Raw genomic sequence first — 24,283 nt, forward strand, 5'->3', positions numbered from 1 at the left:
AAGTATATGTTTCCAGGACAGCTGGAGTCAGGAAAACTGACTCGCTATTTCTCCTGTATGCACCCAACAAGCTGGGTGCTCCTGCTTCTAAGCAGACGATTGCTCGCTGGATCTGTAGCACGATTCAACTTGCACATTCTGCAGCTGGACTGCCGCACCCTAAATCTGTAAAAGCCCATTCCACGAGGAAAGTGGGCTCTTCTTGGGCGGCTGCCCGAGGGGTCTCGGCTTTACAACTTTGCCGAGCTGTTACTTGGTCGGGCTAAAACATTTTTGTAAGAGTCTACAAGTTTGATACCCTGACCGAGGAGGACCTAGAGTTTGCCCATTCGGTGCTGCAGAGTCATCCGCACTCTCCCGCCTGTTTGGGAGCTTTGGTATAATCCCCATGGTCCTTACGGAGTCCCAGCATCCACTTAGGACGTCAGAGAAAATAAGATTTTACTCACCGGTAAATCTATTTCTCGTAGTCCGTAGTGGATGCTGGGCGCCCATCCCAAGTGCGGATTGTCTGCAATACTTGTTTATAGTTATTGCCTAACTAAAGGGTTATTGTTGAGCCATCTGTTGAGAGGCTCAGTTATATTTCATACTGTTAACTGGGTATAGTATCACGAGTTATACGGTGTGATTGGTGTGGCTGGTATGAGTCTTACCTGGGATTCAAAATCCTTCCTTATTGTGTCAGCTCTTCCGGGCACAGTATCCTAACTGAGGTCTGGAGGAGGGTCTTAGTGGGAGGAGCCAGTGCACACCAGGTAGTCCTAAAGCTTTCTTTAGTTGTGCCCAGTCTCCTGCGGAGCCGCTAATCCCCATGGTCCTTACGGAGTCCCAGCATCCACTACGGACTACGAGAAATAGATTTACCGGTGAGTAAAATCTTATTATATATATAACCCAATGACATGGTTCGAGAAGATTTTATAAACTGGTAGTTATACGCAGTGGGGTAACTAGGGTTGATGGTGCCCAGGGCCAATAAAGAAATGAAAAGAGTTCCTAAAAATTCTGGTTGTTTTCTTATATTGAGTCACAAATCAAACACACATTGAAAACACAAGTTAGGGAAATGCCAGATTAAGGCAAAACGTCAATGCGACAGTGATGAATACCACATAAGCGCACACACACAGTTGTGGGACAAACTTTGACAAAAGCTGACCACAAATTTGGGTGCTACTTCATCATGACATCACAAGAATACACAATCTTTACAATTCAAACACCCAGCACTTTGAAAACCTCAAGGCTCGCAGAACTTTCACCCTCACGCCTTATCTGCACCTCACCTTTATTTCCATTCCTCCTGTTGCTGACACGTGATGACAACCCAATGGGGGTCATTCCGAGTTGTTCGCTCGCAAGTGAATGTTAGCAGATTTGCTCATGCTAAGCCGCCGCCTACTGGGAGTGAATCTTAGCATCTTAAAATTGTGAACGATGTATTCGCAATATTGCGATTACACACCTCATAGCAGTTTCTGAGTAACTTCAACCTTACTCGGCATCTGCGATCATTTCACTGCTTGTCGTTCCTGGTTTGACGTCACAAACACACCCAGCGTTCGCCCAGACACTCCCCCGTTTCTCCAGCCACTCCTGCGGTTTTTCCGGAAACGGTAGCGTTTTTTCCCACACGCCCATAAAACGGCCTGTTTCCGCCCAGTAACACCCATTTCCTGTCAATCACATTACGATCGCCAGAACGATGAAAATGCCGTGAGTAAAATTCCTAAGTGCATAGCAAATTTACTTGGCGCAGTCGCAGTGCGGCCATTGCGCATGCGCATTAAGCGGAAAATCGCTGCGATGCGAAGATTTTTACCGAGCGAACAACTCGGAATGACCCCCAATGTACTTAAAACTACTCACTGTTCCTCTACACCACACCATCAGCTGACTGTTTCCTACAGATTCACATACCTACAAAATTGGTGAGTGGGTAAATGTGATGTTTGCATTTTTAACTATAAAAATATGCTGAAAGTGGTTCAGTGGTGGGGCAAATACATGGTAAGTATATATAAACAAACGAAAAGAAGGAATTATACAAAAAAATATATAAATACAAAATAGAAATCAATATTTATTTCACATTACCCACATAAAGGGTTCTTGGTAATCATTTACAGTCGTGAGTGATTTCTTTTGCATATACAGGAAGTTCAGAAAGTCCCTCTGCAGTGGGCGCTGTCTCTGGCTGCAGCTCTCCGGTGAGATGCTTAACACACAGTCACTGTAGAGGGACTTTTTGAACTCCTTGTATTACAGCTACAGATGTAGCCACACTCGTCCAGCCTGTAGCTTGCCGTATTCGCGACTAGGAAGGACGTGCGCGTCCATCTAAGTACACATGTCCACCCATAGGAATATACAGGCGGCGTACTAAGGCACAGCGCGGCATACTAAGACTGACGCGCGCCTAGGTGCGGCGCGTGTGCCCGTGCGGCCATACAGTGGGCTGGATTAGCGTGGCTACATCTGTATGGTAACTCCTTGCAGGTCCTACAAAGACATCATGCTCCCTATCAGTCCCTATTTCAAAATGACCATCAATCTAGTCAGCAATTTGGCCAGATATGCATCTGTAATATACTTGGATCTGCTACCTCTGCCTCACTTCGAACTGGTCCTGACCTTATATACATCTATTTATAAACAGTTTATATTTAAACTGAATATATTTTGTCAGATATAAATTTTTGCTCAATTATCACAATTTATTGGGTGACAAATTGAAGACATTTAAGACCATTTTCTCTGACGTCCTAGTGGATGCTGGGACTCCGTAAGGACCATGGGGAATAGCGGCTCCGCAGGAGACAGGGCACAAAATAAAAGCTTAAGGATCAGGTGGTGTGCACTGGCTCCTCCCCCTATGACCCTCCTCCAAGCCTCAGTTAGATTTTTGTGCCCGGCCGAGAAGGGTGCAATCTAGGTGGCTCTCCTGAGCTGCTTAGAATAAAAGTTTAGTTTAGGATTTTTTATTTTCAGTGAGTCCTGCTGGCAACAGGCTCACTGCATCGTGGGACTAAGGGGAGAAGAAACGGACTCACCTGAGTGCAGAGTGGATCGGGTTTCTTAGGCTACTGGACATTAGCTCCAGAGGGACGATCACAGGTTCAGCCTGGATGGGTCACCGGAGCCGCGCCGCCGTCCCCCTTACAGAGCCAGAAGAGACGAAGAGGTCCGGTGAAATCGGCGGCAGAAGACGATCCTGTCTTCAGACTAAGGTAGCGCACAGCACCGCAGCTGTGCGCCATTGCTCTCAGCACACTTCACACTCCGGTCACTGAGGGTGCAGGGCGCTGGGGGGGGAGCGCCCTGAGACGCAATATTACAGTATATACCTTAGGTGGCTAAAAAGAATACATCACATATAGCTCCTGGGCTATATGGATGTATTTTACCCCTGCCATTTTACACAGAAAAAGCGGGAGATAAGGACGTCGTGAAGGGGCGGAGCCTATCTCCTCAGCACACAAGCGCCATTTTCCCTCACAGCTCCGCTGGAAGGACGGCTCCCTGACTCTCCCCTGCAGTCCTGCTTCAGAATCAGGGTAAAAAAGAGAAGGGGGGGCACGTTTGGCAGCAAATAAATATATTAACAGCAGCTATAAGGGAGTAACACTTATATAAGGTTATCCCTGTATATATATATAGCGCTGGGTGTGTGCTGGCAGACTCTCCCTCTGTCTCTCCAAAGGGCTAAGTGGGGTCCTGTCCTCTATCAGAGCATTCCCGGTGTGTGTGCTGTGTGTCGGTACGCGTGTGTCGACATGTATGAGGAGGAAAATGAGGTAGAAGCGGAGCAGTTGCCTGTGTTAGTGATGTCACCCCCTAGGGAGTCGACACCTGACTGGATGATTGTATTTAAACAATTGAGTGATAATGTCAGCAATTTGCAAAAAACTGTTGACGACATGAGACAGCCGGCAAATCAATTAGTGCCTGTCCAGGCGTCTCAGACACCGTCAGGGGCCCTAAAACGCCCGTTACCTCAGTGGGTCGACACAGACCCAGACACAGATACTGAGTCTAGTGTCGACGGTGACGAGACAAACGTGATGTCCAGCAGGGCCACACGTTACATGATCACAGCAATGAAAGAGGCATTGAACCTTTCTGACACTACAAGTACCACAAAGAAGGGTATTATGTGGGGGGTGAAAAAACTACCAATAGTTTTTCCTGAGTCAGATGAAATAAATGAGGTGTGTGATAAAGCGTGGGTTTTCCCCGATAAAAAACAGCTAATTTCTAATAAATTATTAGCACTATATCCTTTCCCGCCAGAGGTTAGGACGCGCTGGGAAACACCCCCTAGGGTAGATAAGGCGCTCACACGTTTATCTAAACAAGTAGCGTTACCGTCCCCTGATACGGCCACCCTCAAAGAACCGGCTGATAGAAGACTGGAAAATATCCTAAAGAGTATATACACACATACTGGTGTTATACTGCGACCAGCAATCGCCTCAGCCTGGATGTGTAGTGCTGGAGTCGCATGGTCGGATTCCCTGACTGAGAATATTGATACCCTGGATAGGGACAGTATTTTGTTAACTATAGAGCATTTAAAGGATGCATTGCTATATATGCGTGATGCACAGAGGGATATTTGCACCCTGGCATCAAGAGTCAGTGCTATGTCCATCTCTGCCAGAAGAGCGTTATGGACGCGACAGTGGTCAGGGGATGCAGATTCCAAACGGCACATGGAAGTATTGCCGTATAAAGGGGAGGAGTTATTTGGGGCTGGTCTATCGGACCTGGTGGCCACGGCAACGGCTGGAAAATTCACCTTTTTACCCCAGGTCACTTCACATCAACAGAAAAAGACACCGTCTTTTCAAACTCAGTCCTTTCGTTCCCATAAATACAAGCGAGCAAAAGGCCACTCTTTTCTGCCCCGGGGCAGAGGAAGGGGAAAAAGACTGCACCATGCAGCCGCTTCCCAGGAGCAGAAGCCCTCCTCTGCTTCTGCCAAGTCTTCAGCATGACGCTGGGGCTTTACAAGCAGACTCAGATATGGTGGGGGCCCGTCTCAAGAATTTCAACGCGCAGTGGGCTCACTCGCAAGTGGATCCCTGGATTCTACAGGTAGTATCACAGGGGTACAAACTGGAATTCGAGGCGTTTCCCCCTCATCGGTTCCTGAAGTCTGCTTTACCAAAGTCTCCCTCCGACAGGGAGGCAGTTTTGGAAGCCATTCACAAGCTGTATTCCCAGCAGGTGATAATCAAGGTACCCCTCTTACAACAGGGAAAGGGGTATTATTCCACGCTGTTTGTGGTACCGAAGCCGGACGGCTCGGTGAGACCAATCTTAAATCTGAAATCTTTGAACACTTACATAAAAAGGTTCAAATTCAAGATGGAGTCACTCAGAGCAGTGATAGCGAACCTGGAAGAAGGGGACTATATGGTGTCTCTGGACATCAAAGATGCTTATCTCCACGTCCCAATATACCCTTCTCACCAAGGGTACCTCAGGTTTGTAGTACAAAACTGTCATTATCAGTTTCAGACGCTGCCGTTTGGATTGTCCACGGCACCTCGGGTCTTTACCAAGGTAATGGCCGAAATGATGATTCTTCTACGAAGAAAAGGCATCTTAATTATCCCTTACTTGGACGATCTCCTGATAAGGGCAAGAACCAGGGAACAGTTAGAAGTCGGAGTGGCACTATCTCAGGTAGTGTTACGTCAGCACGGGTGGATTCTAAATATTCCAAAATCGCAGCTGATTCCAACGACACGTCTACTGTTCCTAGGAATGATTCTGGACACAGTCCAGAAGAAGGTGTTTCTCCCGGAGGAGAAGGCCAGGGAGTTATCCGAGCTAGTCAGGAACCTCCTAAAACCTGGACAGGTCTCAGTACATCAGTGCACGAGGGTCCTGGGAAAAATGGTGGCTTCTTACGAAGCGATTCCATTCGGAAGATTCCATGCAAGAACGTTTCAGTGGGATCTACTGGACAAATGGTCCGGATCGCAGCTTCAGATGCATCAGCGGATAACCCTGTCGCCAAGGACAAGGGTGTCTCTCCTGTGGTGGCTGCAGAGTGCTCATCTTCTAGAGGGCCGCAGATTTGGCATTCAGGATTGGATCCTGGTAACCACGGATGCCAGCCTGAGAGGCTGGGGAGCAGTCACACAGGGAAGGAATTTCCAGGGCTTGTGGTCAAGCATGGAAACATCTCTTCATATAAACATTCTGGAACTAAGGGCCATTTACAATGCCTTAAGTCAAGCAAAACCTCTGCTTCAGGGTCAGGCGGTGTTGATCCAATCGGACAACATCACGTCAGTCGCCCACGTAAACAGACAGGGCGGCACGAGAAGCAGGAGGGCAATGACAGAAGCTGCAAGGATTCTTCGCTGGGCGGAAAATCATGTGATAGCACTGTCAGCAGTGTTCATTCCGGGAGTGGACAACTGGGAAGCAGACTTCCTCAGCAGACACGACCTTCACCCGGGAGAGTGGGGACTTCACCCGGAAGTCTTCCACCTGATTGTAAACCGTTGGAAAAAACCAAAGGTGGACATGATGGCGTCACGTCTAAACAAAAAACTGGACAGATATTGCGCCAGGTCAAGGGACCCTCAGGCAATAGCAGTGGACGCTCTGGTAACGCCGTGGGTGTACCAGTCAGTGTATGTGTTCCCTCCTCTGCCTCTCATATCAAAAGTATTGAGAATCATAAGAAGGAGAGGAGTAAGAACTATACTCGTGGTTCCGGATTGGCCAAGAAGGACTTGGTACCCGGAACTTCAAGAGATGCTCACGGACGAACCGTGGCCTCTACCTCTAAGAAAGGACCTGCTACTGCAGGGGCCTTGTCTGTTCCAAGACTTACCGCGGCTGCGTTTGACGGCATGGCGGTTGAACGCCGGATCCTAAAGGAAAAGGGCATTCCAGAAGAAGTCATCCCTACTCTGGTCAAAGCCAGGAAGGAAGTAACCGCAAAACATTATCACCGCATTTGGCGTAAATATGTTGCGTGGTGTGAGGCCAAGAAGGCCCCTACAGAGGAATTTCAACTGGGTCGTTTCCTGCATTTCCTGCAAACAGGACTGTCTATGGGCCTAAAATTAGGGTCCATTAAGGTTCAAATTTCGGCCTTGTCGATTTTCTTCCAGAAAGAACTGGCTTCAGTACCTGAAGTTCAGACATTTGTGAAAGGGGTGCTGCACATACAGCCTCCTTTTGTGCCTCCAGTGGCACCTTGGGATCTCAATGTTGTATTGAGTTTTCTAAAATCACATTGGTTTGAACCACTTTCCACTGTGGACTTAAAATATCTCACGTGGAAGGTGTCGATGCTGTTAGCCTTGGCTTCAGCCAGGCGTGTGTCAGAATTGGCGGCTTTATCATATAAAAGCCCTTACTTAATTTTTCATTCTGACAGGGCGGAATTGAGGACTCGTCCTCAATTTCTACCTAAGGTGGTTTCTGCATTTCACATGAACCAACCTATTGTGGTGCCTGCGGCTACTAGGGACTTGGAGGACTCCAAGTTGCTAGACGTTGTCAGGGCCCTGAAAATATATGTTTCCAGGACGGCTGGAGTCAGGAAAACTGACTCGCTGTTTATCCTGTATGCACCCAACAAGCTGGGTGCTCCTGCTTCAAAGCAGACGATTGCTCGTTGGATTTGTAGTACAATTCAGCTTGCACATTCCGTGGCAGGATTGCCACAGCCAAAATCAGTAAAAGCCCATTCCACAAGGAAAGTGGGCTCATCTTGGGCGGCTGCCCGAGGGGTCTCGGCTTTACAACTTTGCCGAGCAGCTACTTGGTCAGGGGCAAACACGTTTGCTAAATTCTACAAATTTGATACCCTGGCTGAGGAGGACCTGGAGTTCTCTCATTCGGTGCTGCAGAGTCATCCGCACTCTCCCGCCCGTTTGGGAGCTTTGGTATAATCCCCTTGGTCCTTACGGAGTCCCAGCATCCACTAGGACGTCAGAGAAAATAAGATTTTACTTACCGATAAATCTATTTCTCGTAGTCCGTAGTGGATGCTGGGCGCCCATCCCTAGTGCGGATTGTCTGCAATACTTGTATATAGTTATTGTTACAAAAATTCGGGTTATTATTGTTTGAGCCATCTTTTCAGAGGCTCCTTTGCATTTATCATACTGTTAACTGGGTTCAGATCACGAGTTGTACGGTGTGATTGGTGTGGCTGGTATGAGTCTTACCCGGGATTCAAGATCCTTCCTTATTATGTACGCTCGTCCGGGCACAGTATCCTAACTGAGGCTTGGAGGAGGGTCATAGGGGGAGGAGCCAGTGCACACCACCTGATCCTTAAGCTTTTATTTTGTGCCCTGTCTCCTGCGGAGCCGCTATTCCCCATGGTCCTTACGGAGTCCCAGCATCCACTACGGACTACGAGAAATAGATTTATCGGTAAGTAAAATCTTATTTACTACCTCATAGAATAACAGCCTATTTAAAAATTATTCAAATAATAAAAAGGATAGATATTGAAGACCTATTTCATATGCTTGCATCAACTACAGTCATTTCTCCGCAGCATTACATTTAGATTTGCAACCTAATATATTTCTTCCCTTGCTGCTTGGTGAGTCAGCAGATGTTTTTAATCACTAGTACACATTTATAAATAACCTTCATTTCCAAATGAAAGCCATGTACTTATTGCATAACAACTGAATTTTTCTTTTTCACTAATTCTTCTAATTCAATAAGGCAGAAATTAATGGTGAATACGCTTTTTATTTTTACTTTGATTTTTAAAGGATAAGACAAGTTTGCTCTGCAGCTGTTTTTGCATAATGATTAAAAACTATTTCCAATAAATCCCTCAGTCCTTGGACCCTTCAATTGAGTTATTCAGATCCCAGCAGTATGGCCACCTATTTATGTGCAGTTGGGTCGGGTGTGGCTCATAGGGTCGACAGGAACTAGGTCCACAGTCATTAGGTCGACCACTATTGGTCGACAGTGGCTAGGTGGATACCTGAAATAGGTTGACACGGTCATTATGTCGACATGGAAAAAGGTTGACGTGGTTTTTTTTTTTATACATTTTTTGGTGTCTTTTTCTTCGTGACCGTAAACCCCAATGAGAGCACCATGTCCCCTCGCGTGGCTCGCTCCGCTCACTATGCTTCGGGCAAGGTTACTATTCCTAATTGTAGTCCACGTGGATCGTAAAGTATGAAAAAGTAAAAAAAAGAAATGAAAAGAAATGTGAAAAACTCATGTCAACCTTTTCATGTGTCAACCTTTGCCATATCGGCCTAGTGACCATGTCGACTAATGCATGTTGACCAACAGGGGTCAACCTAATGAGTTTCGACCTCAGTGCTGTCAACCTAAAGACCGGATCCTGTTGGGTCCAAGTTGCACTTAGAGCTGTATAAGAGTATACAATTTGAAGATAGGTTGCAGTCCTGTGCTATACTGTATCAGCCCTGCACAGAATTAAGTCATCACTTACTTCAAATTAGCCATTAATTACGATAATTAACTAAAACATTGCTTTTATTTTACAATATGGGGGCTTAGTGGCTTTCAATTTAAGGAGTTGTTGATTAGGTTTGTACCATATATTCAGATTTTATATTTTTGTCCTACAAAATGTTACTCTAATTCAATCATAAAACATTTTTCTTAGGACTTACAGTAACTGCCGTCATGCACCCAGGGGCGGATTTAGGGGTCAGGGTGCCCCCAGGCACAACAATAAGGGCCACCCCATCTGCACAATTTTATTATTTTAATAATTGCCTCAATTAATGATTGCCAACTTAATATATTAATAAATAAATATGTATATGTATACATATTTACTAAGTAGGACAACCTATAGGGGCAGTCTCTGCATGTCCTATCTGTTTCTACTTTTCAAGACAGAGTATGGTAAAGTAAAGTGGAAATATTTAGTAGTTACTGATAAATTTCGGACAGAAAGTACTAAAACAAGCATCCAAGTGCTGCCCCACAACAAGTTGCGCCCTAGGCACGTCCGAGGAAGCTGTCTTTTGCTAAAATATTCATGCATATGGCGTTAAAAAACACTGATATGCGTGCGATGACTGGAAGGATACATTGCATTCACAGTGTGATGCGTCATGCATTCCGCGCTATGTCTGCTCCTATAGTTGATCCTTTCTGGCCTCCCTACTAGCTCATTGAGTGCTACTTTTATAATGTCACTCATTTTATCTTCTTCATATTTCATTATTTATTGTATCCCCTTGTTCGATATTTTTGCACTTTTTATATTAAACTCTATCCTTGAAGCTCCTGTACAGAAAAATCACAGGACCTTTCCTTTGTGTTCCCCAGAATTTACACAAACAGTGTAAAAAAAACTGATGTCCTGTATTTTAGCAGCTGTCAAAAACTGGAAAAAAATCATCAGCCCCCTCTGCACTATCCCTTAAGAACCTTATTTGGCATGCAAATTCTGTGGAACAAAATTGCTAATTTTTTCCATGAACGAGAACATGTTTATGGACAAGCATGGATGCAATGGATCTTTATTGAATCCAAAAATGTACGTTGTAATTCTTCTAATTAATATACCTGCTTTTATGTGTATAACACAATTTAGTAATGTCCTATTTTAGATGGTAAAAATCTCCCAGGCTTTTGGAATCTCTGAAGCGCAGAACTCATAACAGGGACTTTTTCATGTATCTATTCTATACCCATGCGGATGTTGCCCATAGTATTGCCAGACCCACTGCCACCTTGTCCATCCCTTCTGTACTTTTAAAATGTTTACCATTATAGTATCTACTGAATATTTATTAAACTAAAAGACTTCAATTATATGTGTGTTTGTCAAAAGGCTATATATGTGTATATATAATCTGTTATGTACAACAACCAAATTCTACTTATAAAAGAAATACCTTTTGTTTTTACACTAAAGATTTATTACAATAAATACAAATTAATAATAGCCACTACAGTGAAACATTCTAGACATAAACATTTAAATCATATAAAATAGGTATCGAGAATAATTAATCATATCAATGTAGAAATAAAAAAATACCTATTGACAGACCAAAATATCTCCCAGAAATGTGAAAATGGACACTCTCATACATGTAATAATTAGGATCTGCTATCTATAGATGTTTTCATTTAGTGCACATTGCTACAACATGAGAAAATCCAGACAGATGAAGCCCATTAGCATTAAACTTGTAGGTTTGTACATGTCCTCAAAAGTCTTAATTCATAGAATCCTGAAGCAAAAATTTCCAGTAGTGCTTGATGTTAATCCAGACATTGGAGTCACCTGGATGCATAAAAACCTTCTTTGACTTGTAAAATACTTCACTACCAGGGGCGTAGCTACGATAGGTGCAGGGAGTGCAGCTGCTATGGGGCCCACAGCTGAGAGGGGTCCACCTTCCCTGTCACAGTTACATGTGTGATATACATTTTTCATCATTGGGTGGTACATAGGGGCCCTTACAAAATGTTGCCTTGGTGCTACAATATATCTAGTTATGATACCATCTTGCTCATTGTAACGTGGTATAATATGAACTGGGGCACTGTAATGTGGCACAGTGTGAAGTGGAGGCACCATAGTGTGGCATAATATGAACTGTGGGCATTATAATGTTATATAATAAGAACTGGGGACGCTGTATGTCATAATAAGAATTGGTGCCTAAATGTATTAAGCATTAAAAAGTGATAAAGTTGAGAGGGATAAAAAGTGATAAAGCACCAACCAACCAGCTCCTGTCATTTTTCAAACAGGGCCTGTAACATGGCGGTTAGGAGGCTGATTGGCTGGTAATTTATCACTCTTTGGGGTATATTCAATTGAAGTCAGATCCATTCCGACATTCATTTGTCGGAATGGATCCGACCTGGACTATTCAATGACATCTCAATTCGACTTTAAAAAAAGTTGAATTGAGATGCGGGAGGGGAGACGGGGGAGAGCCGCGGGCAGACGGGGAGAGCAGCGCTACAGCAGCGGCTATATCCTCTGCTGCTCTCCCCTGTCTGCCCGCGGCTCTCCCCCGTCTCCACCCCGATCCCCCCGGTCTTTCTGCCTCTCCCTGTCCCTCCCTGCATCACAGCCGCCACTCGCGGCCGCATCCACCCAACCGTCTCGCTTGCTGGTGCCGGGTGGACGCTGCTGTGAGCGGCGGCTGTGACATCCTCCAGCGCTGCTCACCGCGTCCCCGCCTCGGCTCTCCCCGAGCACCGGCACTGCTGTCCCCATCTCATTCGACTTTTTTTAAAGTCGAACTGAGTTGGTCGAAAAGGGGCCCCGTTTTTGACACAGGAACGTGGATCGGCACCTATTCCGCCGATTCACGTGCTTTTCGACTTGTCGAAAAATTTGGGGTTATATTGAATAGGTCGGAACCCCTTCCGACCTAAAAAAGTCGAAAACTGCCGTCTTTTCGACAGATGGCAGCTTTCGACTTCAATTGAATATACCCCTATATCTGTTTCCACTGTATCACTATTTATGGCTTAATACATTTGGGCCTGGGGATACTGTGTGGCATAATTTGTACTGGCAGCCCTACATTGTGATATAATGTGATCTAGGGCACTACTATATGGTCCAGAAAGTGAACAACTGCTGCGTAGAGGTGTCTCTCAAGAAGCATTGGGACAGGGGTCCCTTCAAAATGTTGCTATGGGGCCCACAGAATTCTTCCTACGCCCCTGTTCACTGCTGAAAATCACCTTACGCGTTTCCTCACAAGACTTTTAACTTTTTTAGGGGGAGAAATAATTTAATTGTGTGTGATTGTTTTAGTGGGGGCTGGGCTGCATGTGACATGTGGAGGAGAATTAAGGCAAGGATTGACTGACGGCATAGAATTTTAAATGTGAGGCTCATGTTGAACAGATACAGAAAGATTGTGGTGTCAAACATATCTCTCTATATGAAATTAAATTCATGCATCCAGTCTGTCTATTGAAGCTTCTGTGTCTGAATAATAATAATAATAATAATAATAATAAACTCTCCCATGCAATAAAGTGTAGCTTTTGTTTGTTTTTCAATGCCACAGCACAAGTGGATTTAAATAATATTTACACACATACACGTTATAGCCAGTGAGTATATGAACATTATGACTTCATTTTAAAGTGCTTCACTAAATTCAATCACATTCTATTTTTTTTACTCCATTTTACATGTTCATACCCAGAAATCCAACAGTCTTTATTCCTTGAAATGTAACTGTGCAAAATGTAACATGTGTGATTTCACTCTTCACCAGAGACAAAGCGACAATTTCCAGACTATTTGTTGCTTGGTCCAGCAGCTGTGTACATTCTTCTCAGTTTGGGTCATGTCTCAGAATATTTTCCACAAGAGCAGGCCCTGCTACCTTGCTAGCCATAGCTCAGCCTTTTCCTTCACACTGATATGCCTGACTAAAGTTTTTAATTTATTAAACTTTTAACAACTGTTCCTCATATCTGGATATTTAAATAGACTGAACTGATGCAACAGATTTAGGTGGTCATTCCGAGTTGTTCGCTCGCTGCCGTTTTTAGCAGAATAGCGATCAGAATAAAAATGGGCGATTCTGCGCATGCGTATGGGCCGCAGGGCGCACGCGCTAAGTATTTTCACACAAAACTATGCAATTTTACACAGGTCCAAGCGACGCTTTTCAGTCGCTCTGCTGATCGGTGAGTGATTGACAGGAAGTGGGTGTTTCTGGGCGGAAACTGGACATTTTCAGGGAGTGTGCTAAAAAACGCAGGCGTACCAGGTTAAAACGCAGGAGTGGCTGGAGAAACGGGGGAGTGGCTGGCCGAACGCAGGGCGTGTTTGTGACATCAAAGCAGGAACTAAACAGACTGAGGTGATCGCACTCTAGGAGTAGGTCTGGAGCTACTCAGAAACTGCAAGGAATTCTTTAGTAGCAGTTCCGCTAATCTTTCGTTCGCACTTCTGCTAAGCTAAGATACACTCCCAGAGGGCGGCGGCCTAGCGTGTGCATTGCTGCTAAAAGCAGCTAGCTAACGATCAACTCGGAATGAGGGCCTTAGTTAATATGTACTATAAGGCCATGATCCGTACCTGCGCACAATACAAAATTAGCTGCTTGTTCAATGGACATTGTCAGTTTAAATGGGCTGTTCGTAAAGTTTATCAAGGATATTAGATATTACCATGGAGTCTATATACTAAGCCTTGAATGGTGAGTAAGTGGACGGAGATAAAGTACTAGCCAATCAGCTCCTGTCATTTTCAAACTCAGCCTGTGACATGGCAGTTGGGAGCTGATTGGCTGGTTCTTAATCTCCATCCACTTTATCTCTGTCCAAGGCTATGTAAAAAGACCCCTGTGTCCTTTGTATCCCATATGCATATATAATATGGTAGATCCTCTGTCCTTTCTTAAAGAATTAGTAGTACAATTTTGACAGAATAAAGTCTACAGCATGTGATGTTAGTTAGCTGGATGACAACCAATAGAGGATGTACAGTGATTAACCATAAACATATATTGGAGCTATTCGTCCAATTATGTAGGGTATGTATTTAAGGCCTACCACAAAACTAGACAACTCACTGCAATCTAGGTGCATCTTTGTTAGTTGTTCAGAAAAATATCCCCACTTGGAGCAACATTCCTGACATAGCCTCAGTTTTGGCAATTTCCTGATACTTTTGTTTGAATGTTCTGCCATCACAAGATTAAGTCTGTCATTCAGAAATTGTTTGTTCATTTATGTCAATGTAAGATATTATTTTAATGCTTTCTTCTGGTATTTCTAGGAAGGCAGCTGAGAGAAAATTCTCCATGAATGTACGTCACAATGATGATGACCGACCAAATCCCACTGGAACTGCCACCCTTGCTGAATGGGGAGGTAGCCATGATGCCTCACATAGTAAATGGCGATGGATCACAGCAGGTTGGTAAAGTTGGATTGTGACACAAACAATATTCTTCACATTGTTCTTGTATTGTTTTGAATGCAACTTATATCTTCTCTCCTTTGTCTTCTTATTCATCCCTGTGATTCGCTTTCAAGTATATATTAGTTAGACATTACAGCACATAAATTATTCACAGGGACTGCCCTTTACTTGGCTCGGTCTTACTCTTGCCCCATGCAGCAACCTTTCACAGGTAGAATCACCTCATAAGGTTAAAAAAGAAATAAAAAATTAAAATGCAGGAATAGACTAAAAGTAACTATAACAAAATATAATTCTGTATTGTTACATGTATGATTTTCTTCCTTAAACTGCTTCTTATGTATTATAAGAAATAAAGCGCTCTGAAATTATAAGGCCAAAACAAGTCACTCGGATCGCGACCTTGTGTTTTTATGGTCACTGAATCTTTAATGACTTCCAGTAACCTAATATCTCACAGCAATTGGTGTATTACCTCATATAAGGGGTTATTTAATTAGTCAATTCACCCATCCGGTGCTATCCAACTAGTCTTAAAGCTGGCACTCATCTTGGATTCTTTTCACCTGCCCGAGGCAGGTGGAAAAAAGTCCCTGGTAAAATGGCCATTTTCGGGATCGTGGCTGCAAAAACACATAGGTCCGGGAACTTATCCCAGATCCTATGTGTCTTTGTTCAAAAATGGGACATTTTTCAGGAGAAGTAAATGGGCTATAATTGAATAGTGGGGGGAGGGGATGGTGGTGGTGGTGGTGTGGGGGGCGGGGAATTCGGAAAAATTGCGGTAAATGTTCGTTTTTACTTACTAATTGAATATTCCTATAGTATTACTTTTATCATTACTATATGAATAATTATATATCCTCACATGCTTTGTCACTGATGTTTGCGTGGCCTAGTGCATTTTGCTGAATATTCAGTTTTCTATTTTTTCTGGACTGGTTTCATTTTTCCATATAAAGAAATATCTGGGAAACCTTCCTTGTTTTTTGTTCGTCCTCTATTCTTTTCTCTTTTTCGCTTCTCTAAAGTTTTTCTAACCACAATATTAAATCATAATTGTATGCTTGTTTGATCCCAGGCTTTTAATAATGTGAAGGTATTCATTTAAATGGTTTATGTTGAGGACTGGATTACAACGGCCATAATTTAGAATGTGATCATGATTCCCCTCACTGAAGTTCTTTCCCCAAGTCATGTACACTGATAAATACAATTGGAAATGTTAATGCTGGTAATTATAACATTGTATAATATGATTCAGATGCAAATGACAGCTCTATCATTTTAGCAGGGGCTTTTGCAGATCTATGATTGAAGTGGAGATATAAGTGTCTGTGTATATTTTGGCACCATGACTTCAGCAGAGACATTTCTCATGTATTCGTAATATTGTTATTTTTTTTTATCAGCAATAATCTTTATAGCTTTAACATGTTTGGATCAAACCGTGAAAAATGAATTTGTTGTAGTTTAAAAAAAATAATGTAAGGATCCCCTAACCAGGAAAGTGAATGCACTAGGAAAGCCATGTTGTGACAGTGATAAATGTAAGGTCTCTTGTTAGTGAGATGAGATAAATGATCTTTTATGCAACTTTATATGTGAATAACATTTTATTTAATAACTAAATAGAACTTATGGTGCAACTCTGGGTCTGTGGTATAACAGTTTTTTTTTATAAACAAAAACCTTTTATACATAAAAATATAGGGGTACTGTAGGTAGAAATGTTATATTATTTTATTTTGTTTTTTTATCCAGGGCAGTGGTCCTATTAATTTTAATAAGCTTGTGCTGAAGATGAAGAAATCATTTTATCAATCCTCTTTGCGAGATAAATTGAACAGAAACAAAAGCTGAATGCTGGTGGGGTTACACCCCGCTTTCTCCGGCTATAGGGCTTTTTGAAAAATAGTGTTAATTCTCTAAGAGGTGATTTATTTATGCGTATAGGGTGTTATGGGGGAGATGAATGCAGATCGCTGCATACCCAGCACAGGGCAAGGCCGCCCAGCATGTGTGAAGCCATCTCCCGATGCGTCTGCAATTAAATTACGAATGCATTAGAACTAAAAGAGGATAAATCAATGGGGCCAGATGGGATACACCCAAGGATACTAAAAGAGCTAAAAGATGTGCTGGTGGCACCATTAACAGAATTATTTAACCAGTCACTAAATACAGGTGCCATTCCAGAGGACTGGAAAAGAGCAAATGTAGTTCCACTGTACAAAAGTGGAAGCAAGGAAGAAGCAAGTAACTACAGACCAGTAAGCCTTACATCAGTAGTAGGGAAAGTAATGGAAAAACTACTAAAAGAAAGAGTTGTGGAATATCTTAAATCAAACAACTTACAGGATCCAAAACAGCATGGATTTACTGGTGGGAGATCATGCCAAACAAATCTGATTGACTTTTTTGACTCTGTGATGAAAATAATAGATCAAGGGGGAGCTGTAGATGTAGCATATCTAGACTTTAGTAAGGCATTTGACACTGTCCCACATCGCAGACTGCTAAATAAACTTGAAAGTGTGGGGGTGGATTATAAAATAGTTTAATGGATAAGAACCTGGTTGCCGGATAGGAAACAGACAGTTGTAGTAAATGGAGTGCAATCTATGGAGGGAAATGTTACCAATGGAGTACCCCAGGGATCTGTACTCGGACCAGTTCTCTTTAATATCTTTGTTGGTGACATTGCAAATGGTATTGAAGGGAAAGTATGCCTTTTTGCAGATGATACAAAGGTATGCAACAGGGTAGACAGACCAGGAGGGGTAAAACAAATGATTGATGACCTAGATAGGCTTGAAAAATGGTCAAGAACGTGGCAACTACAGTTTAATGCTAAAAAATGCAAAATCATGCACTTGGGTCTCAAAAACCCAAAAGCTAAATATAGTATCAAGGGTACTATAATGGAAACTACTGAGGAGGAAAGGGATTTAGGAGTCACTATTTCAAGTGACTTAAAGGCAGGAAAGCAATGCAACAAAGCAATGAGAAAGGCAAGTCAGATGCTTGGTTGCATAGGGAGAGGAATCAGTAGCAGGAAAAGAGAAGTAATAATGCCACTGTATAGGTCATTGGTGCGGCCTCATCTGGAATACTGTGTCCAGTTCTGGAGACCATATCTCCAGATGGATATAAATACATTAGAGAGTGTACAAAGAAGGGCAACTAAAATGGTGCATGGCCTACATCACAAAACTTACCCGGAAAGGCTAAAAGATCTTTACATGTATAGTATGGAGGAGAAAAGGGAAAGGGGAGACATGATAGAAACTTTCAAATATACCAAAGGTTTTAACAAAGTTCAGGAGGGAAACATTCTTCAAAGGAAGAGAAGTATTAGAACTCGAGGACATACACTGAAACTGGAGGGAGGCAGGTTCAGGGGAAATTTAAGGAACAATTATTTCACAGAAAGGGTAGTGAATCAGTAGAATAGCCTCCCATCAGAGGTGGTAGAGGCTAAGGGGGATATTCAATTATCCGAAATTTTTCGCGGCAATCGGCCGAAAATTGCCGCGAAAACGCTCCGTTTTTCCATTTTCCGCAAATTCGCGGCAATTTTTCGCCCGAAATTTTTTTCGCGGTAATCGGCCGAAAATTGCCGCGAAAACGCTCAATTTTTCGACCTATTCAATTCCGACCGGGTTTCACGTGAAAATTCTTGCAGTGAAAAGTGCAGGTGAAAATGGAGAAATCAGCCTGTACCCCAAAAAATGCTAAACTAACATAGGAAAACAGAAGAGAAGTGTGTTAGAGATCATATTAGAGAGTTTTTGGGGACTTAAATTGTGTGAAATGGCGGTTATATGCATTTTTTTTAAAATGCAAAAAAATGATAAAAAGCAAGTTTTTTTTGAGCAAAATAAATGCTCTCATTAAATTTGGGGTACATGAAAATGGGTATAAGTATATATTTGGGTCATTTTAGGGTACTTTAAAAAAAAAGTGGAAACAGACCGATTACTCCCATCTGCAAGCCTAAAAAACACCTGTCCCACTCATAAAGCACCCCAATATACCTGTCCCATACCTTGAACCCCAATTTCCATCACTTTTTACTTTTTCACCCCGAAAATGACATGTCATTATTGGCCAATTAAAAATAATTAAAAACTTCAACGTGCCTAATTAGTCATAAAGGGGGGTGTCCCAGGAGTTCTGTACCATATCCAAAAAATTTTACCTTAAAATAGTGACTTTTCCCAACTTTTCACCTGCTTCAGAGAAGGTGAAGTGAAATTAGTGAAAACATGATCACCGATACATTTTCCAGGATAATTGAATAGGCTGTAATTGCATTTCACGTGAAAAGTCCGGTTTTTCACCCGAAAACCGGACTTTTCACGTGAAAAGTCCGTTATCACTGCTAATTGAATATGGCCCTAAGACTGTAGAGCAATTTAAACATGCTTGGGATAGGCATATGAATATCCTTACAAATAATTAAGGTTCAAAAAGGGTTGCGATTACCTAAAGGATAAAAAAAATGGGCAGACTAGATGGGCCAAGTGGTTCTTATCTGCCGTCAAATTCTATGTTTCTATGTTTCTAAGGTTCACCTCTGGCGCGCTGTCAGACACCTGTCGACATTTTTTTTTCAGAGCAACTGAGTGTGACGTCACGGAGCCACCCCGAAAATGATCCCAGCCCGTCCCAGTTTAAGGCACCACGCCCCTCTCCCCCAATGCCGCAACAATGCCTCCCTCCCCACCACCCGATGGCCGCTGCTGTTCATCACACTGCAGCTGCATCCTGCCTGGATGTGGACGCATTGTGTAAAGTTGCGCACGTGCACAACGGCCGATGTGCAAGCGCAGACCATCTGGATGTGTACAGGTCTGAATCAGCTCCATTGCGCATACATAATCTGTAGCTTTACAGTTGGGTACATGCAGTAATAATGCAAGACTGTGTATTAACAAAGTGGTAAGAGGAAGCCAGCAGCAAGCTTACACTATATATCAAAATAGGAGTTTTGTCCGTGAGCCGGGCCGTAGTGAGCCATGCCAGGCCCTGGTATAGGGGGCTTGGCAGTGTACTTTTTTTATTAATATTTGCACATTCCACGGAGGGGTGTGTGTGTGTGCAATTTTAACCTAGGGGTGGGTGACACTCGCTTCCTACCTTACTTTATCATGAAGCGGTTCCCTCCACTCTGGCCAGTGCAATCTTCCAAGTGATATTTGGAAAGATGATGCTGGCCACTAGAGGGCAAAGATTGTACTTTCTGTGTGTGGTGCCATCTTGGTGGTAGGGGTATTGGACTCAAGCCCCTCCAGCAGCCTGGGCTCGGGTATTTTGTACCCGTTCCCCCACCCCCCACCCCTCTCGCCACCACTGTGCAATTAAGGGCCACTTGTTGCATTCTGGTGCCACCAGTATGGGTAAAAGGGCTTATTTGGGGATATGTGATCAGACAGGTGTCAGAGGGTTCATAATATAGAAAATGAAAATATACAAGTTTCTGTGCACTGCTTACAGTGGTGCTAATCAGGTAGACTATCCTAGAGACATTAAGAAGAGAGTATTCCGAGTGATAATGGTCCTGTAATTGTTAGTATTGAGTGTGGATTGGAGACGCAGATGTTGTACAGAATGGAGTGTTGAACTTGGGAGATATTTTGATACAAGACAGATGTATATTAGTGTAGTTCTTCTAATGTGTTTTTTTTTTTTTTTTTTACAGAAGTATTTAATATTTAATTCAATAACGTATAGTCATCCAATGAAGGTTCTGACAGGTGAGCAGCAGTAGAAGAACGTTTGCAAGGGAAATTATTCTAGTCACTGCATTTAAAAGATGTGGAGAATAAAGGTCAGGTAAAGGTTAACACCTACGCAGCAAGCTTGAGGTGTAGGGTTTATTTTCATGTTATCCACAGATATAGAGATACCAGGTAGGCAGCTTCTGTTGACTGGTGACAATGTTATTAACATTTTTTAAAGAATGTTTTTTTTGAGAAGGCGAGAGCTCATACATCATGAAATAGCAGAGACACTTTCAGTAATGCAGGGTGGATCCAGAGAAAATAGATACATTTCCGTATCATCCACATAGATATGATACTGAATCCAAAACAGCTTATAAGTCACCCATATGTTTTATTATTATGCAAACTAGAACCAATAACCTAGAAATAATGACACGTACAACTGTATAGATTGGAAAAATTGGAGGTCACAGCCAAATTTATTAAATTGGAATTAGAATTGTTAATCACCGGTGGCGAAAAAAGCAGTGGCAACTCGGCCATGGCTTAAAACTTTATAATCTTTAAATAAATGGGGCGGAGTTTCCGCCCCTTGCGCAGTCCGTCCTGGGTAGAACCATCTCCCCTTAATTAGCACAGTGCTGGTCCCTCCTTAAGATGGTGACCTGGTCCTCCCCTGAGGTAGTGACCGACTCGCCTTTCTCAAAGGGGAAATGCTAGCCAAGCTCTGCTGCGCTAAAATTGAGCCGCCGAATAGCACTGCTTTCCGCCCGCTGCGCCTCTCACTTGCTGGAATAATTATAGCTTATTATTCCAACGATAAAAAACTTTCAAATTATATTGACAGAGAAACACAATCCACGAATTTTAATTGCTGGGTGGGTGGGTGGGATCACAAAAATGGCAAGAGGAATATGAATCCTCTGCCAGCACTTATATAAACTAATCTACCCCGCCTACCTGACTACCCCCCATTGGATAATGCTTGATTGACATCTATTAATAACCTATTATAAATATCGACACAAAACCAGATCTAACCAGCCTATCTACACAAACAGCCAGGGAACCCGCCTACTTAACTACTCCCTATTGGATAATGTTTAATTGACATACATCAGCACCTATTAAAAATTATCAACACAAAAACCAGCTCTAACTAGCTTAGCTACATAACAAACAGGGTGCTTATATTCACTCTATCCTATACAGTCTCTCGTTCCTTTTAAGTCACCCATATGTTTTATTATTATGCAAACTAGAACCAATAACCTAGAAATAATGACACGTACAACTGTATAGATTGGAAAAATTGGAGGTCACAGCCAAATTTATTAAATTGGAATTAGAATTGTTAATCACCGGTGGCGAAAAAAGCAGTGGCAACTCGGCCATGGCTTAAAACTTTATAATCTTTAAATAAATGGGGCGGAGTTTCCGCCCCTTGCGCAGTCCGTCCTGGGTAGAACCATCTCCCCTTAATTAGCACAGTGCTGGTCCCTCCTTAAGATGGTGACCTGGTCCTCCCCTGAGGTAGTGACCGACTCGCCTTTCTCAAAGGGGAAATGCTAGCCAAGCTCTGCTGCGCTAAAATTGAGCCGCCGAATAGCACTGCTTTCCGCCACATTCGAAGACTCCAGACTTCGAAACCGCCACCAAACAAGCCTCCCTTCACAATTCGCTTAAACCTTTCAACAATGCTGTGACAAACAACTCCAAACCCTCTTCTGATAAATGCACTCCATCTAATCTGTACAATTCTACCTTCTCATAGCGCAATTCAGGATGTTTAACCACTTTCCCTTTTAAACTAATAACAAATCTGGAGGTTGCGGCATTGAGCTTCCTTCTTACTTTATCCAACGCCACTCCCCCTTGGGTGCCCCTCCAAAATCTGCGCGGTACCACTTCTGACCATACCACCTTAACCGCCGGCCAATACTCAGCAATTATTTGAAAATCTTTCTTTATGTTGTTGATCAACTCTATACCCTTACACGTACCCAAATCATTGCCCCCTAAGTGTATCAACAAACAATCAGGGGCACCCCACTTCTTTTCGCTATCCCAAAGCACACTCAATAAATTGTTCCATCTCATTCCCCTTATACCTATCCACCTCACTTTAAAAGGGAACGACTTAGATGCCTTGTGCCTACTGGCCCAATAGACATATGAATGCCCCACAATCCACACCCGGCTTGACAATGTCAAAAAACCTGCAGAAAAAACAGCAAAACAAATAATACTTTATTTAACTTATGGTTCCACAAACCTTTAACAAAAACAGGGAGGGATAAAACTTAGCTATTTTGGCGACCCAGATGGAGGTGAACGACACCAAACCTCAAAATTTTTTGTGAGGGAAAAGGTGAAAAGAACTCCAATCCCCCTTTAACGGCGGGTAGCTTATGGCCCTGGGTTTCCGAAATAACAAACTCGCAGGATGCCTCTACTAATGCAACTTATCACATCTAACATAACCCTTGTAAGCATCTGACTTCCACCGTCCCAACCTCTTAATCTCTTCCTTAGAAGAGCCTGACACTGCTGCGCAAGTCGCTGCTCCTATCCTGAAAGAATGTGTTCCATAATGCTCTAATGAAAGGCCCAATGCGATTAAACATTTGCTAAAAATACTTGTGAATTGAAATTTAGTTAAAGGACTCCGATCCCTATGCACCAACCACTGATCCCCCCTTTCCGGACGAATTCGCCCGAAAGCTTCAGCTAATCTTACTGGGCAGATGTTCGGCTCCAATTGCGCAGGCACAGAAATCCATTTACCCCTTCCTAACTGATCCGTTTTGGACCTGTGTATCTTAATAAGCAGCTTATCACTCCTAACTACTACATTGCTCAACAATATACCCGTATCAATTGAACCCTTGTTTTTTGCAACTAGTTCCCCTACTCTTAATGCACCAAAAAAGGCCACTGCAAATGCCAAACTAAAAAGGTTAACCTCGAACTCTCCTATCGCCACACCCGAAACGGCCCTAATTAGATCTCTCAAAAGCTCGATGTCAATTGGCCTACGCTCATCCCCTATATTTGCCTGCTCTTTAGACCACCCCTTCATTGCTTTTGATAACATAACATTTTTTGTTGGGTCGATCAACCCTTCTAAACGTGAAAAATACGAGATTCCTGCTAAAACACCCGACATAGCCGCTCTAGAACGACCCTTTTCATGCCCTAACCATACAAAAGCTAACATAACATCCTGTACACTCTTACCACCACCTTCCGCGTTCATGTACGCCTGCCATTCATTCCATGCTGCAGAATACGATCTCAACGTCCCAGGTGCCAATGCCTTCAATGCTAACGCTTTCATACCGGATTGATGATCTGCCATACAAATTTAGGACATGACAAACTCTCTAATCTAGCCGCTGGAGCTAATGCTCTAAATCTATCCCATTGAAAACGAGACAAAGCATCCGCTATCTCGTTCCTCACCCCAGGCACATGCCTAGCACTTAACTCTATATTTTTCTGCATACACCTAAGAGTTAAATGCCTTAACAACTTCAACGCATGATAACATGAAGACTTTTGGTTGTTTATCGCTTGAACCACCCCTAAATTGTCGCACCAAAACAAAACCCTCTGATTACCT

The 24,283-nt window shown here is 43.0% G+C and overlaps 1 protein-coding gene across 3 annotated transcripts in view; it reads left to right on the forward strand.

Annotated features, from left to right (window-relative positions):
- The window catches only part of FNDC3B (fibronectin type III domain containing 3B), a 617,129-nt gene that overhangs the window by 126,869 nt on the left and 465,977 nt on the right, over nt 1-24,283 (forward strand). The window contains exons 1-2 of one of the 3 annotated variants that reach the window (XM_063916264.1): nt 14,325-14,534; nt 14,780-14,919. In XM_063916264.1, coding sequence (XP_063772334.1) covers nt 14,809-14,919 — 111 coding nt within the window. In that variant the 5' untranslated portion in view covers nt 14,325-14,534; nt 14,780-14,808. Of the gene's footprint in view, nt 1-14,324; nt 14,535-14,779; nt 14,920-24,283 lie in introns of those variants that run through there. The other 2 variants (XM_063916265.1, XM_063916263.1) reach the window with 2 other exon arrangements.

The sequence above is a fragment of the Pseudophryne corroboree genome, chromosome 4 (genome assembly GCF_028390025.1).
Source record: "Pseudophryne corroboree isolate aPseCor3 chromosome 4, aPseCor3.hap2, whole genome shotgun sequence".
Lineage (NCBI taxonomy): Eukaryota > Metazoa > Chordata > Amphibia > Anura > Myobatrachidae > Pseudophryne > Pseudophryne corroboree.